The 17829-nt window shown below is 37.6% G+C and overlaps 1 protein-coding gene across 2 annotated transcripts in view; it reads left to right on the forward strand.

Moving 5' to 3' along the window:
• The window catches only part of WAPAL (wings apart-like homolog (Drosophila)), a 72204-nt gene that overhangs the window by 15608 nt on the left and 38767 nt on the right, over positions 1-17829 (forward strand). For both annotated transcript variants that reach the window (XM_010567881.1, XM_010567882.1), the window contains exons 2-3: positions 5025-6074; positions 12596-12714. In XM_010567881.1, the coding sequence (XP_010566183.1) occupies positions 5025-6074; positions 12596-12714 (1169 nt within the window). The remainder of the gene's footprint in view (positions 1-5024; positions 6075-12595; positions 12715-17829) is intronic.

Raw genomic sequence — 17829 nt, forward strand, 5'->3', positions numbered from 1 at the left:
TGGTATAGAAACTTTAGTCTGACAGTTATTGACCCACTGATGAGATGAAAACAGTAACTTGACAAAGTATCCTGCGAGGAAGTGTTCTTCTAAATGTCACTGCTCAGTTTTCCATTAATGCATTACGATGATCCAGTTTTAAAGCCAAACTTTCTACCTGGTTTACAGTAAATGGTTTACTGGTTACATTTCCCATCAGACTCACTTGTTATTGGAGATGGAAAAACCTCCCTGTTGCAGTTACCAAGACTTCTGAAGTACTGGGTGGTTTTAAAATTTTGGTGTCTGATAGACGTAAAATGAAGGGGGAGGTTAACTACCGCTTACTTGCTGTTTAAGAGTGACTTTGTATGCTGTAATAAATTGTTACATCTCATTTTTCACTCTCAGCTAATATTTTGTTGATACTTGTAGAGTCTTTGGAGAGACAACTCAGAATTTTGAGTTGCTTGTGCACATACTGAAAATGATGCATAGCTTATACAAAGGCAACAGAAGTCCTACTGTGGTACAGAAAGAGCTGTTAGTGATGAGTGTTTGGCATTTAAGATCATTTTTGGAAGTGTAGTAAACCAAGCATCAATAAAGCTGTTTGACTGGGGTAGAATGGATTTGTTATTTATTAGTCAGCTGAGACGACTGGAGAAAGTGATTTTACTCACATTTACTGATGAAGAGAAACAAGGAATTCAAGGCTGGAAGGACTAGATGTATGGTGCTATTGCCTTAACCCAGTCTGATCAAATTTTACTAATATGCAGGTGTACTAATGACTTGAAGTACCAGTGTGGTTTTGGTTGTTCTCTTAGGGACAGTAGAGACTGGCATTGAGGAATTAGTAACTAGCTCAGTTTCCTCAGTTTTGTACTCGGGACTGTTGGGAATGAGCATGAGGAGAAGAGCAGGCAGGCTAGGTAAGTGTGAAACTGGAGATGAGAATAGGAGCCACTCTGGGAAGAAAAAATAACAACCTCAGTGCAGCAAGTCCAGAAAAATTGAAATTGAGAAAATAGATGTGAAGAAGGATTGTTCTTGTCATGATGCATGTGTCAACTGATGCTTCAGTCTGTCCAAATAAGGCTGCTGCAATAAGAGAGTAGAAAGTTTTGTTCCCTGAGTAGGTCACAGTTGACTAGGTGGGACTGTGTTGCTTGCTCAGAGTCCTACAAATATTAGGCTAATTTTAGTGCATTCTAAAATATTCTAGAACAATTTGTAGAATAGTTTTTCAGTGTCTGTAGCTACATCATCAAAACTAACTAAAATTCACTCATAATGAAAATATCTGTTTGGATTTATTATTACTTGGTGAACTATCTAATGCATGATAGAAAAACTTTTTTTAAAATGAAACCAGCACTATCATTGATACAGGTGTCATAAGGATCATCTTTCTTACAAAGACCTAGTAGACAATGGCTTTAGCTCTTGGCTATTGACAGAATAACTTCCTGGCAAGGGACTGAGAAGGTAAAGTGGTTTCAACAACTAAATAATGCTTCAGAACTGATGAATGAACAGAAGAATTCAGGGAGTATGTTTTTAGATGAAGTGATCTTAAGTTAAAGACTTAAATATGCACTTTCTGAATATCTTTGCTTTTTGCATATTAAAAATCTGGAGTTTTAAAAGACAACATATGTGAAGGTATGTATTGGAGAGTAGACATGATTATTGTGATGCGCTAGTAGCGGAGCGTGGGGAAAAATAAAACCGCAACCAAAACCCAAAAAACCAAAAACAAACAACCCCCCTCCCCCCTCAACAAACAAACTACCAAAAAACCCCACCAAACTTTTTCAGAATACTTGATTAACGTTTCTTTGCAGACAGATTCGTTGGTAATTTTTTCCATTAATTTTTTGTCAATGCTACTGGTGTGTATGAGCTATATATGTTTTTATATATCTTTGGCCTCTTTAGTCTGTTTTCCAGGCTTGATGTATTGATCATCTTTTCTGCTTGAGAGTACAGACTGTAGCTGAGGTGATAGTTATTCAAGCTAAGACAATGTAAAATTAAATTTCAGCTTTTTTCATCTCAAAACAGATTCCTGAATTGACTCTTGAGTTGTAATGTGCATACGCACACATGTATTCTATTCCTTCCCTGGGAAGATGAGATTTGATTTGGTCCTGGTATGGAGTGTGGCTCTTTAAAATCCCAGACTTCCTTAGGATAGGAAAACCATTCCCTTTCCAGATATGCATACTGAAACTTCTTCCTAACAATTCAGTATTGTTTAGTAAGCCAAGGCGGGCATATTTTAAATGTACGTTTTTTAAATGTTGCTCAGACTTTATTAAATCAAGTAAATGTGCACTCAGATATGGAACAGTAGTAGTGAGGCTGCAAATTAGTGTATTTTAGCGAGAAAATCTGAAAATTTTTTGAGTTTAATTTGCTGGTTTTCATGCCTAAGTGTTATGGTAGTCTTCAGTTATACAATAATATTAAACATATGGAGGGAAAAAGGAACATATTGTATGCTGTCAAACTCACTCTTTGATTACAGAAAGATTAATTTTGGTTGGGCCTCTTAGATTATCACAAGCATGAGATTGAAATGGGAGTAAAAAGATTTGTTGTATAACATATCGATACTGGAAAGGATTAAGCAAGAGTCCATCACTGAGGTGGCTAGGACTGATGTTCTTTGCAGAATTTAGTTTTGCATTTCATATATTCCGTGAAGAGCTTTTTTTTCTATCTAGCTGAGTATGTAAACTTCTGTGACAGACCTCAGCTGGACCCCAGTTTGTGAGATATTACTTGTTCTGTCTCCCTGAGGAATTTCAATGAGGATTAAACCAATTTTCCTGTAAAACTTGTCTTGGTAGTAATTTTTTTTACTAGAATTTTCTGCTTGCCCCTTGAAGTTCTTTTATAAACCATACGTGCAAGGATGGCGTTTAGATGATACCATTTTAGTTTGAAAACAAATGAACAAAAGTCCCTGGAACAGTACTGATGCTCACTTTCCTCATCAGGAAGGTTGACACCTTTTCATCAGTGCTATGAAGGTTCTGTGCCACCTGGGTAAATGGTAGCTGATGAAGTTTAATGCAGACAGGACTAGTGCTAAAGGGTGCTAAAGCCTTCATTTTACTGATGGGTTTAGGAAGCATTTGCTACCTAACAAATTTGAACCATAGGCGTTGCATTCTGCCAGTGGAGCCTCTTTTATTGCTGTGTCTTCTAAGCATGTTTTCTTCTAGCATTTTTTTTTTCCTACTTGTCCCTCTCCTGGTTGCTTCTGTTTCTCCAGATTATCTCATCATGTGCTACTCTTCTATGCATCAGGGTCTTTTGCATTCCAGTCGGACTTCTTATCTTGCTTCTTCTGGCCCAGGCAGCCAGTACAGCGAGTGTTGATAGTAACGGTAGACACCTTGGTTCCTGTGTTTGGTTATACTGTCTCAGAAATTTCAAAGAAATTTCTGCTCATCTTGTTCCCAGGAAATAACATGCTTATATTTCTGGGTGTCTGTGTGTGTGAGGTGCAGCAATGGAGTGTGGCAGATGCAGATGCAATCTTCATGAAACTGGTACCAAATCCACTGAGCTGTTGTTGGTATTCAGGGAAACCAAAGGGAATGGTTTCCCTACCAGTTTAGAGGACAAAAGATGGAAGACTTAATACTGTCTTTCCTGGCATTACTACTGTGTGGATGCTGGTTGGCTGGATACAAATCTTACAAAACCTGATTTCTTACAGTGCAATTTGTTCTCTTTGACAGCATATACTACAAGTGTGGCTATGGGTTGGAAAAGTGCAAGACTGACTTTTGGCAGCAGCTCTTCTTCTGATCTGAAGAAGTTCATTGTAAAAACCTGCATTTCAGAAGTGATTTAATTTAAAATTGTGATGAGAATTGCATTTTCTGTATTTCTTCTGGAAATCCAAATATTTTAATTTGAAGCAGCAAAATAAAATAACAGTTGCTGAAGTTGTGTGCTGTTCTGTTCAGGGTACATTGATCAAAACTTATGATACAGTTTGTAGCAGGGATTGTAGCATTTTTAGTACAGATGTGTTAGTGGATTACTTTCACTGGTTTTAGTAGCTGTACAGTTACTGTGTTAGGCGGTGAATTATAGGATAATTTTCAGCAAATTTAATTAACTTAATTGGTAGGTTCTGTGGCCCATGCTGATCTTCATTTCTACTGTGATGATGCCTCACTACTCTCTAGTTCTTAGACCAAGAATATCTGAACGAGCAGCTGTAACCTGCCGATGCATCCCCTTTCCTGACCACAGTAGGCTACTATAATGTATCTTTTAGTATTAAAAATGAATATATGCAAACTTAGCTAATTCATTGATTCATAGATGTTTTGTGTTTCTAATGATATTACCTGTTCTTTTCCAGTTCTATGCAAAAGCAAAAAGTACTTAAAGTAGGGCATCTGAGGCCCTGCATCTATATCGCAAAACTTTCATTTGAAACACTAGTGTAGTTGGAATAGCTTGATGCAAACAAGGATTTTTGGGTGGGTATGTTTGCATAAGAATAAAATACAACACTCTTATAACCTATGTACAGGAAGGAAATTTTTTCTTATATAATTAGAAAATGCTTTATAATTGCTCTTTATCTAATTTTTCACTGTAATTCATTTGTATGTAAAACATTAAGTGTGATTGACTTCATCAAAAATTTTGCTTCAGACTTCTCCTTTTTTGTGTAGGTTGTTGTCGTGGTTTTACCTTGTATAGGTAAATAAGTGGTTGTATTTAGGGTTTACTACTGTTCTTTTCATGATGTGCATGTTTTCAAAGGGATGCTTATTTCAAGTTAGTGTATATTTTTGCTAGAAATAGTGAAAAGAATTTATTATAGCAAAAACTTTAAACTGAAAGGCTTAAAAAGTAGAAACCAGGAGGATAAGGGCCTCTTATTTTTTTTGTCATTGAAAACTGAATATTTGCTGTTATATTGTGACTTTTCAAAGTTGCCCACAAGGGCGATTATTTTTTTTAATAATGCTTTTTAGTAACAAATTTACCTTTTCTTGCAGACAAAATACAGAATTTGAATGAAGATAATGAGAAGAACAGTCATTTCATCTATGAGAATGCTGAAGACAGTAACAAAACCAATACTGAAACTACAGACGCTTCTGGATACAACATTGAAGCCAAGGACCTGCCTGATTCTTGGGACTCCCACACTGGAAAGACAGCAGACTCTCCATCAGAAACATCTCAGACGAAGGGGCCATTAAGAACTCACTTGTATGAATGGGAGGATGAAACCGAAGACACCAGAACTGGAGAGTATGTGTTAGATTTTGACAATGAACATCTCTCGGAGATGAAGAGCAAGGATGAGGAGTGTGATAAAGAAGATAGTGAAAATCCAAAGGAAGCCATTAGTGAAGAACTTGTGCAAACTGTTCCTAGGCCAAGCAACTGTAGGACATATTGTCGATCCAACAAAGCAAAACCACAGGGGGCAACAAATTTTGACAAGCTAATGGATGGCACTAGTCAGTCTTTATCCAAAGCAAACAGTGAGTCAAATAATGATGGTCTGAACCCAGCAAGAAAAGTTTCTTTAAGTAGTGGGACCAGTTTTAGAGGGACGGTTGGACGGACTAGAGACTACACTGTTCTACATCCATCTTGCTTGTCAGTTTGTAATGTTACTATACAGGATACCATGGAACGAATCGATGAATTTACCACAGCAGCCCCTACTGACTTGGGAGAAGCTGGACGCTTAAGAAAAAAAGCAGACATTGCTACTACAAAAACTACAACCAGGTTTCGACCAAGCAATACCAAATCCAAAAGGGATGTCAAATTAGAGTTTTTTGGGTTTGATGATCAAGATGAGGGAGGGGGAGATGAAGGCGCCTCTAGAAGTTCTGGGAGTTCCAATTACAAAATCAAGTACTTTGGGTTTGATGACTTGAGTGAAAGCGAGGATGAAGATGAAGAGTGGCAGGTAGCAGAAAGGAAAGCTAACAAAAAACGAAGTAGAACTGCACCATCTTCTTCACTACAGTCAACCTCTGACGGCAATGAAAACTGTTCCCAGGATAGCCAGCTCAGTACTAATGCAGGTAAGCAGAACTCTTCTGGAATACGTACTTAACATTTAAATTTAGTTAACCTTTATGTTTTGTTCTTTTTGCAGTATACCTAGGAATTTGTTGAACAGTACTACTGATCTGGAAATCTAAAAGTTAAATTTGCTTATTTCTGCTGTGGTCCTTTCTTGTGTTTCATAGCTGTCTTGAACTATGCTTTATACCCCTTGGTCTCTTGCTAGAGGTAGAGTTTTTTCTTTTTGAACAGAAGATTCTTACCTCTTTGGTGTGTTGAGTGTACAGTACGTATGCCTGGAAGGCAGCCATCTTCCCACAGAAGCTCCACGTCAACCCAGAATTATGGAGCTGAGTGCAGAAATTTAAGTAGCTCTTAGAGATGTGAAAAACCTTTTTCCTTTTTGTGCTTTTGAACGCGTTTGTAAACAGTTTGGACCTTTCTCAAGTTCCATCTTGTCCGAGGATGCACGGTTCAAGGGAGAGGCTGTGGGAACTCGTGGACTGCCAGTCAGATGACTGGGTTTGGGTGTGCCTCTGCATATTGATGTATTGCTGCTTTTGCTTCCAGTTTTCAGCTATGTCCACCTTCTGCATAGGTGGTACGTGTGTGTATGTGTACGTACACATACATATGAGTAAAACTGGTCATGCAGAATTTGCTGAGCAAGTTCCGGTGTTTGAGTGCCTTTGAAAAATTAGACTTGCTTGGTGGTTGGTTGGGTCCCGCATAATGACTTTGATCAAGTTTGAGGGGTGTTCGTGAAGAAGAAAAAGAATCACTTTGAAAGGTTCTTTTAGCTTTTTTCATTTTGAAAAAGTCTAATGCCAAAGAATCATGCATGTTGGAATAAGTATTTCAAAACACTGCCACTGTTCTAGGGAACTTTTTGGTCCTCCATTTTGGAGCATGGAGCATGACAAGTTTTTATCCATTCACTGAAGTTGTTACACTTTTAAGACTTTGGCAAGATTTCATTGTGATGGGGAGAGGGGAGGACTTGAGTCTAGCTTTGCAAGTGTTGGAGAAGCCGTTTTTTCCTACAAATAGCTTCTGCTAATATAATCCAGAAAGAAAATTTCCTAGGGAAAAAATATTCATTTCTCTGTTCTAATTATAGTTGTCTTTAAAAACAGAATTGTCTGTAAGCCTTTTAATCAAAGGTAAATGTAACTGCTAGGTCTCTTTGTAAATTCTAAAAGGGCCAAATTGATACTGATGTTCTAGGAGAAGATTGTGTTTTCAAACAAAAAAAAGCCTTGATTTGTTTTCATAAAATTTAATTATGATGAGACACTTGCATTCCAGCCCCTTTGGAAAATGGGTTTAACTTATAGGGCCACTTATGAAATAGTCCCATCTGAGTCCCTTTCTGTGACAAGTCTTTGTTCAGCCATTTATTCCAAGGAAAAAAAATCGTTTATACAGGTAATGCAGCTGAGGTGCTAACCCATCAAATAATCCTTTCAGTTGCTGTCCCCTGGAGTCTCAAAATATCTAGTTTGCATCCAGCGCTGCATTCACCAAGGAGGCCATTATACTCTGAGATATCACAGATTATTTCTCTGAAATATTTTCCTAAGAGGTTCCTATGGCACAGGTAGATGTAAATTTTTGTTTTGTTAGTTTCTTAATACCCTTCTCCAATTCTTAGGTAAGAGCTACCTCTTAGTGCCTCCACTAAGAGATGCTTCACCTTTATTTTGCATCTCCTTTGCTCATTTGATTCCTGTTTTGTGCTGCTGTAGCCAGGTGAGATTTGACTTGCATTTTTTCTTCTGAAAATTGAAGGATGACGTGGAGTTATTTGCCTAAGTTGCAGCACATTTCCTAGTTCAATCCTGCAGTACAGATTATAAAAATAGGGAGTCTAATATTGCCCTAAAATTTGTAGGACTCCTTGATATATTTCATGCTGTCTTCTGTCAGACCTTTGAAAATTTTGAGCATCATGATCACTCAGAACAGCCATATTAAGGTCTTTCAATATAGTGATGCTGAGTTTGAGAATTTATCAAGGGCTTCTGGATCTAAGCCTGAAGTTGTGGTAAAATATGTGACACTGCTGTGAGGTATCTCCTTTACATACTGAAAAAAAGTGACTTCTGTGTCCATGGAAAATGCTAGTTTTGAATCCAAGCCTCAGAAAAAGCTTTCAGAACATCTTGCACAATAAAACTTTTTCCTGAAGTTACAAACAGTACTTGAGAGGTGCTAATGCTACCCGAGTCCTGTGTGTGCTCTTCTTTTTTTGTGCTAATGAATAAATCCACAGATAAAAATCCAGTGTTCCTGTTCCAGGTTGACAGGTGACATGCCAGATTGCCTCTCTGAATTCCAGCCCTGGAAATTCCTAAGACTGATTCTGATGTTCTGTGCATAAAGAATATTATATGGCATAGTCAGTTTTTCAAGAGATGTAATGCTTTCTGTTGTAGTCTTACAAAATTTTTCTGTAATACTGATTTGGTAACTTACCATAATCTCGGTCTATTTTTATGAAATTTATTTTAGAATCCTAGTATAAATCATCATGCAAAGATTTTTCTAACTGAGCTGGGAATGGACTCTTCCTTCCAGTCTAGTAGTTCACAGCTGAGGGAAAGTAAGTTTAATAATACATGTTTAAATGTTTCTGCACATGAAATTTAAGGAAGCACTAAAGACTAGATGGACAATATTGTTAGAGCAGGAAAAAATGCAAAGTCGATAAAGTAAATTTTAGTTAGGCTGTCTTTCCCTGAAGTGCCTTTTCTGTTGTTCACTTTTACAATAGGTTTGCCTGCTGAAATGGTTAAAAAACACCAAAAAACCCAAACAAAAGCCAAACAAATACCCCCCCCAAAAAAAACAAAACCCAACCCCAAAACCCATACCACGAGATGCTCTTGGCTTTTAAGTTCCTAGATGCTGTTCACAGACTTTTCTTTTTAATAAATGTACTTCATAACTTTATGAGCCTGACATTTTTAGTGAAGCTTTGAGTTCTAGTTAAAGTTGTGATTTTTTTGCCATTGCAATCTAAAATTCTCTCGTATTAGTTGGTGTAGCAGTCCAGTGAAGCAAAAGCCCCTTTCACTTGTGAGTCTCCCAGCTGTAGTCTGCCAGAATGCCAGAGGCTAAAAGTACTGATGAGACTTTACTAGATCTGAAACAGTACCTGTATCGTTTCACTAGCCAGAATACAGGATGACTCTAGTAAAGAGAAGCTTTTAATGCTGGAGGAAAATGACTTAATTACTTGACTATATTAATCAGTGGGGAGTTGTATCCAAGAGAAGTCTGAACTAATGGCAAAGAAGAGTAGGGCTTAACCAAAACTAACTTCAGGCTTCAGTTTTGAAGAGCAAACCTGTATCTTTGGGATGGTGTTATACTTCTGGAAATAACTGTGCTAGCAGTTTATGTCTTTTTCTAAAGATCTTGCCATGGTTGTCAGTGGTTTGGGTGGTCACTAAGATTTCTGAAATATTTAGCTTCTGAACTTGTAGTCTCAGAATGCTTTATTTCCCACCTGTTCAACTGGGACACCTAGGATGATGTTAATGCTTGTTTTACTACATTTCATTTTGGCCAATGACAAAATTATTACAGAAAGTGACAGGCATTTAAAAAAAAAAAAAAGAAAGAAAAATGCTGAGTAAAATGAAACATTTCCATATCCCTATGTAGATTGACATAAACGGGATAGAGCAGTTGCCCTGAAACCTTTTGCTAAAGAAAGGTGTGAAGATTTAGCCTCTCTAACATACTTTTATTTGGTTCGCCTCCTTCTTCACTATATATCGTATAAGCAGTATAGTAATGATGAACTACAGTATTCTTGATCTAAATTACAGTAGCAGTTACCTGTTACCGTAGTGTAAGTATTGCAGCTTAGCCTTTTGCTTCATAAATCAGTTCTGATATGCAACTTAACCTTAGTGTCATGCATTCATTTTCCTTTCAGTGATCAAGATGAGATTCCTATAATCTTTTTGGATAATAAAATAGCTTTTGTATATCAGCATCTAGCACTCAGTTAATTTCTGATGAGCAAACCTACCCTTTTTTTTCTTTTTTTTTTTTCTTCCTTTGCATCTTCTCAAAAACTGAATCACCTTAATTGGGTAAATATTTTTAGCCAGTTAAGAGTACATCAAAGTCCTCAAAGGCAAAGTCCTGTTTGGACTGCAAAATCTTCTGCGGAATTACCCTCAGGCACTAAAACAAAACTGGGTTGTTTTTCCCCAGGAAGTTTACTGTGGTGTTGCCTTCTAGTTGGTCTTTGAACATCTTTCCAATTTTAGCTGGGACAGGCAAATTATCTCAAAAGATTATAAGTGCCTTGAAAATGGTTGAATAGAGGAGAAAAAGACTTACAGGCTCCCGTATTGAGAAAAAGGTCAATATGCTCATCTTTTCTGCATGGGGCGGGGAAAAAAGCATCCATACAAGAGAGACAGTGGAGAACAAACTTCATTAGTGTCACTGCTTACCAAACTACTCGTGTCTTTGACTAGCTCAGTTAATGTTAACAAAAGACTTCTCTTCCACATCCTGTTTAGTTTAGATTTCAAAATCTGGTAGTACATGTATGCAGAGTGTTTTTAGGATACCTAGAAAGCCTTAAAGAGCATTGCTCAAATCAAAGCATTGCAGATAATCTTATGGAAACTAATCATGAAAGCATTTGATATGCTAGCAACATCAAAAAATGCAAAATTATCCTATTGTACGTAGGAGTTGAAATGTTTTTATCAAGAAGAAGCTTTGAATTTAAAATTACCTAATTTAAATGGGACAGTTCAGGATCACATAGGAGTAGAATTCAAACAAAGAAACTTGGATGATTTTAAAATTGTGGCTTAGTTGATATGGAGCACTATTAATTATCATTAAGCACAATACCAGCTCCAAGTCTTAGAGCAAGGCACACATTATTGTGCTGATTTGGTGGGTGAAAGCACATCTTGCATTTCTAGAGTGACTTGCATGTTTGTAATTACTGTAGTCAAGTGAGTTGCTTTTTAGTTTTTAATCTACAATAGGGTCTGGTTCTGTTGGTTTGACTTTCTTTGGGAACTGCACTCAGGACCTGGCTTCTTCAGAAGTATTTCAGGATTTGTAAGGATGTGTATGAAAGCAATTCGATTTGACTCCTTTGGTAAGTGCCAGCAAAGGAAGGAGTAAGTTGACTTCTATATAGATTTGGAAGTAGTTTTGGTTTATTTAAGTTAATGGGAATTGGTCTGTAATATTTTTCCTCTGTTCGATTAATTTTATCAAAATATCTTTTAAAGTCAGGTTTTTTTTCAGAAGGATTGTTCATGTTGTGTTCTTAAGCTATTGTGCTGATGTTGTACAACTAAACTGAAAACCAGTGGGCTGGGATGTGAGAGGCTGATTCTGGTAGGTGCCTTGCAGTGGGCATCCTGCTTGCCCTGGTGCTGCCAAGCTCTTTGAAATTTCCTGCAATTTAAGAAACTTTTGAGCCTTATTTTAAGAGTACTTCTCCCCCAGACTAGATAAGTTTTGTGTCCTTGCAAGTGCCGTTACAAATTTGCTTGCCTGATTTGCTTTTGATTGCCTCCTTACCTAGGCGCTTGGCCGGTCCTGTTTACTGGATGTGAGTGCACTTGGGATTAGAGTAACTGATCCAACCTGCTTGTATTTTTGCAGTGCAGTTTTCAAATAGTGGCAGCTTCTCTGGAATAGATCAGTTTTCTAAACTGTTTATCAGATGAAACGGTGCTTTTCTGTGCCTGTCTTTTATTTCCATTTTGAAATTTAGGTAACTTCTGGTTTGTGCCAAGTAAAAGAACGTAAGCTGGTCTCCAAGGGATAATGCTTCAAACACAACACAAGTTTAAAGAAAAAAAAAACAGGACAAGAATTTAATTAGATCAGTGAATTACAGATTTACAGTCCAAAACCGAGTGCTGGAACTACTGGTGAGGCAAGGATTGAATACATGGGAAGGCCTTTTCAGTGGTTCCTTCTAGCTGACTCCTTTCTGAGCTGATGACGATATTTTTTTTAATACTGTTTATAGCAGAATAAACAAATATAAACAGGCTGCCTTCATGAGAAGTGAACTAGGATCAATTCTTTGGTCCCATCATTGTAGTGGGAAGTATTCTTCTAAATCTCTGCATCTTGCACTTTTGAAGAACCCCATCTACTGTTTAATTCATTTGCTGCTCATAGTTGTAGCAGTAAGCTGTAAGTAAGCACATATAAAAGGTAACCTGGGATTCACAGGAGTATAAAATGGGAAATAATAACTTGAAGCTTACACAATGGGCAAGAGGTGCTATAATAATTATGACTGTGTACCTTGTAATGTATCTTCTAATGTATTAGGACAGTCCAGTCAGTGAATCTGAGCACTATCCAGAACTGTATTTGGCTTTAAAGCTGATTTTTCTGATTAAGATTGTTTGTTTATTATATAATTTCAGAAGCTATACATGTGGAAATGTCAGGTGCAAGAAATGCTCTAGCAGTTCAGCAGCTTTCAATATGGGTGTTTCATGTCTATATTTACCTTTTACAGATCTTCTGGAGTTTTCAGAGGATGCATCTGGTGTGCCTGAAGGCAATAAGAAATCCACAAATAAACAAGGTGATAAATCTAAGGAAAACACCAGGAAGATTTTTAGTGGGCCAAAGCGGGTGAGTAATATTACTGAGACCAAGACTAAGTTCTTATTTTAATTAACTATTCAGTATTGGTATTTCTTCCTATATATGTAACAGTGCTTTTGTCCCAGTTGATATCTGCACTTGAGATAATTTGTTGGCTTTTAAGATAATATCTGGAAAAGTAAAACCTTCAAGTGCAAAATTTTTCTATCATTACTGGTAATTTTACTTTTCAGCTGCAAGTCTGGGGTTGCACAATGGTAACGCGCAACCTAGATGCCTTCCCTTCTGGTTGGTTGTTAAAGCAAAGCACCATTAAATGCTGTGTGGGTTTGGTTTTGTTTTTGTTTTTTTCTTTGCTCTCCCAGGAAACATCTATCATATTATAGGATTGAACCTTTCTGAAAGCTTCAAATTTGGCATTGGTATAGTCTTTATAAGGACAAGTGACTTTATAGCATGTGGAAAAGTGAGATTTTCTTTTAGTTAAAAAAAGAAAAATGACCCCTGATCCCACTCCCATATACCCAAAGTATGTAATATTCAGTATGAATTTGCCCTTTCATACTGTGAATGGAGCTTATTCATTTTGTTGATGCTAGGTGTGGCTTATCTTACCTGTTATTATAGGTTACTCAGTATTATGAGGCTTCTAAAAATGTGCATACAGCAAAAACTGTGTTTAGCTATTAGGTGAAAGTTTGCAATAGTGGGATCCATTAAATGAAATTTTTTACTTGATTGTCCAGCATACCTATTTTGAATGCTTAAGGCCTCTTCGTATGCTTTTTGCATAACACGTTCCCATTGTCTGGTGAAGACAGTAGCTGTCTCACCATTGTTGCAATCCAGAACTGGTATAATAAGAGAAAGAGGGAACTGGAGAGAAAAATGCACTTATATTTCTCTTTTCCCTTTGAGTTCCATAAGTTTTGCAAGACCTGGCAGTTGCATGTAATAATAGAAACTCTCTTTTATATATGTTCAGAATGTGTTCAGCACTCTTCTAAGAATTTTTTAAAAAATTATTTTTCCTTGTTATTATTCCTAAAGAATTCTAATAATTAAATCACTCTGTAAAATTTCTCATAAAGGTAGCTAGTTACTTGTGTTATATAATAGTTTCACTTGAAGTAATTTTTTAAGGTTTTTTTTGGTCTTCCAGAACCAGAAGACTTCTTATCTCCCCGGCTGTGTTGATGTATCATAATTTTCCATTTAAAAACGTGGATTTGTGGGGGGAGGAAGGAGGACAAATTTGTTTTATTTCTCCAAACACGCAAGGGAATATTTTCATTTGGGAGGACACGTGACCAATAAGTACTGTCAGTTGTAATGCCCTTTTGCAAAAAGTGTTGCTGTCGTGGTTTCACCCCAGCCAGCAGCAAAGCACCACCCAGCTGCTTGCTCACTCCCCCCCGCGGAGGGGTGGATGGGGGAGAGAATCAGAAGGGTAAAAGTGAGAAAACTCGTGAGCTGAGATAAAGACAGTTTAATCGGTAAAGCAAAAGCCGCGCACGCGAGCAAAGCAAAACAAGGAATTCATTCACCACTTCCCATCGGCAGGCAGGGGTTCAGCCATCTCCAGGAAAGCGGGGCTCCATCACGTGTTAACAGTTACCTGGGGAGACAAAATACTGTCATTCCAAATGTCTCCCCCTTCCTTCTGCTTCCCCAGCTTTATATGCTGAGCGTGATGTCATACGGTCTGGAATGTCCCTCTGGTCAGTTGGGGTCAGCTGTCCCGGCTGTGTCCCCTCCCAACTCCTTGTGCCCCCCCAGTCTACTCGCTGGTGGGGTGGGCTGAGGAGCAGAAAAGCCCTTGGCTCTGGGTAAGCACTGCTCAGCAGTAACTAAAACATCCCTGTGTTATAGAGACTGTTTTCAGCACAAATCCAAAACATGGCCCCATACCAGCTACTGTGAAGAAAATTAACTCTCTCCTGGCTGAAACCAGCAGAATCGCTTCTTGTTGATTTGTGATTTTCAACAGAATGGGGACCTCTTTGCTGCTGACTCTTGCCTCCAGAGTTTGCAGTCAGGCTATCGATAAGTGAGGAGGGTCTTTTCAGAACTGAAATAGTATTTCTTGAAGATGAGAGTTCCTCAGTTTCTGCTGATTGAATAATCATTTTTTAAAAATCAGCTTCCTATCAGTGAACATGTTACAATAGACTGAGAAACAGAAGTACAGGGAATGTAAATTTTAACTGTACTTTTTTTGCTGTGGTTTTTTAGCAGCGTACAACAGCTGTGGGTGTTCTGGTAAATATGGAATTTTTTTTAGTGTTTATGTATTTATGCTTCAAATACTATTCTATAATAGCATTTTATGTGTTTCTTGTTTAATTTTTATACTTCAAATACCTGAGGGTTTATATGAAAACTTTTAATTCATTTTGAATGTATGTATCATGAAATCATGTGGAAAAAAAACCTTACAGCAGTATCATAATATATGAGAGAAAGTTGTTTCAACTTCAGAAAATTCTCAGTTGGGAATAAACTTAATTCAAGTGGGAAAGGTGAGAATTAAACAGCCTTTTTGACCCTGTAGTGATATAATAGACCTCGAAGTAGAAATTGCTGTAATTGCAATTCAGATTTGGAACTTCAGTGTTCTATAATCATAGAGCTGTTACATGGAGTCACTAAAAAAGCTTGTAAAGCTTGTTCTGATGGTAAGTAGAGACTCTATAATTATCTTCCGAAACTATAGGTATAGACTCTTAATCTCAGTTGCATCTTGAGGGAATTTTCATTCTGGGAATGAAAAAAATGAACTATCAGTATCGACCTGAATATAGTTAAATGATTAAAAAAACAAAAAAAAAATCTCTGGAACTTCTTCACTGTCTCATCCCCTTTTTTTTTTTCTTGTAGAGACTAGCAGATACAGTATTAATTATTTTCTGCTAGGTGGTGATGTTAGAGGTATGGCACATTGCATCACACTGAGCTGGAAAGTAAACAGCTGTGTTACTCAGGAAGCAACAGGTGGTATTGTTAAACTTCAGTAGATCCAGAAAGCTGAAGTATTTTTTTGAGTTTGTAGTCAGCAGGACCCTCACCCATGTTTGTGCTTTCGAAACTGAACCATTGTACTCTAATGTTGAAGTCCAGTTTTTGAAACTTTGAGCATATATGTAATAAAAGATTACAGACATTATTGACTTAATGAGTAACAGTGTTTCTAAAAACTGCTTTTAACATAAGGAGTCTCACTGAAATCACTGGCTATTCACACATACGGTGAACATAAAAGTTGCAGTAGTGTGTACATTATCATAGGTATGTAAAGTCTCAACCAGAATACTGCTTTTAAGGGAATTACCTCTTTATCCTGAGCCTGGGTTGCAGGGGGAATATTATTTTCCATAGCAACATAATTACGTACTTACAGTACATAAATATTGGCGTTACTTGACTTGCAAATTATGGGTGTGAAGCATACATGAGTAACATCTGCAAAAGTTTGTTTGCAGCTGTTTACAATTTTAATTCAACTGGTTCAGTAACTCATGCTCTAGCATGTAAGTTTGGGAACTCTGTGGGGCTGTGATATGCCCATCTGCTGGTCCCTTTGAGCTTAGTTCCCCTTCTGCAGATGAAACTAGTTCTCAATTACCAGGCAAAAACCAGTAAGGTATACAAGAACTTTTTTGTTGCTATGGTCCAAATCTACTCAGACTAAAGGCTTGAAAATAGGGACCACAAAAATTCTTTCCTAGGGTTTCTTGCTCCTGCCCTTCTCACCACAGATTTGGGCCAGAGTCAGCAAATGAGGAGAATTGGGTTTTGTAGGAATACTCTGGAACAGTTCCCAATGGTCTTACGCAAACTATGCATGTCTCTAAACAGGAACCTGGAAATAAAACCAACTTGGAAGTGAAAGATAAAGGGAACTAGTCTATCCCCAAACTTAATCTTTTGATTGATCAGTCCTAGAAGTTGATGGCTGTGCCTGGTATTTTGTGCCAGAGCCATGCTGTCAGTTCAGTGTTTCTGTTGTCCAGTGTGTCATTAAGGGCCACCAAATCCTCTCAACTGCAAATTTTCTGGTATGGCCCTTTGCTCATGAACTTGAAAAGTATGATAAAGAGTGACCTGCAACTCTGTGCTGATCTTAGTTCTGCCTGTGGCCATAGGAAGCCAACCTAGACAAGGTGAATACTGATTACCTTTGAATATTCCAAGGTAAGCATGTAAATAGAGTTGCAAATCATAATTAGAAGGTATGGGAGCCTTTCAGCTTGAGGGGCCAGGGAGTGGGGGGGAGAATGATAATCCTTCTGTTAGTGCTCTTCAGTGCTGCTTAAGACACATGGGAAAATTTACTGTGTTGCGTGAAGTGGGGCCAAAGGAGGTATAACAGAAAAAAGCACTGACTCTTTCAAGTACACGTACCCAAAAGCAGTCTCCATGTTGTATTTTCTCAAAGGAGCATGGAATTTCAAGGTATTAGATGAGTGCTGTATCAGGAATTTTTTTTTCTGTGCCTTAGAATAGGTGAACTTTAGAAACGAGTCTTTTGGAATTAATTTCTTAGATGCTGATATTTTTTGCACTGAGTATATTTCATAAAGCTTCCATGCTAGTGTTGACAGAATGCAATTTAACACCTATAAAAGACTGACATTTTCTTGAGAGGATAAATCATACAGTTTTTATGATTGGTAAGTGAGGAAGAAAGTACTCACTGCATGGACAGTCTACATTGGTGATTCATGGACTGTTGTTCAAACAAGAAACTAACCTGAATGCTAGTCCGTTGCTTAATGACTTCTGACTTCAATTAAAATTTGTGTATTTCCCTCAACTACTCACTTTTACAATGAGAATTGAATGTTTATGAACAACTTTAGACTAGCTTAAGTATTTTTTCTTATCTGCTTGTCTTGCTATGCCTGGAGAAATTTCTCTAAACTCACTTGTTGAGGTCTTAGCTCTAGATAAACCTGTCTCTTTTGCGACTGTATACGTTTCCCCACACGTACGCACTGAATTGGAAGAACAACATTACATCAGTGTGCCCCCCCCAACCCCCTTGTTGTGCACACATTGGGTTGTACAGGAAAAGGCATGGAAAAACCTCTTTGCCAGTAACTTGATTATCATAGTGTTCCCTTTGGGCTACTCATTCAA

The sequence above is a fragment of the Haliaeetus leucocephalus genome, unplaced genomic scaffold (assembly GCF_000737465.1).
Source record: "Haliaeetus leucocephalus isolate CR32 unplaced genomic scaffold, Haliaeetus_leucocephalus-4.0 Scaffold229, whole genome shotgun sequence".
NCBI lineage: Eukaryota > Metazoa > Chordata > Aves > Accipitriformes > Accipitridae > Haliaeetus > Haliaeetus leucocephalus.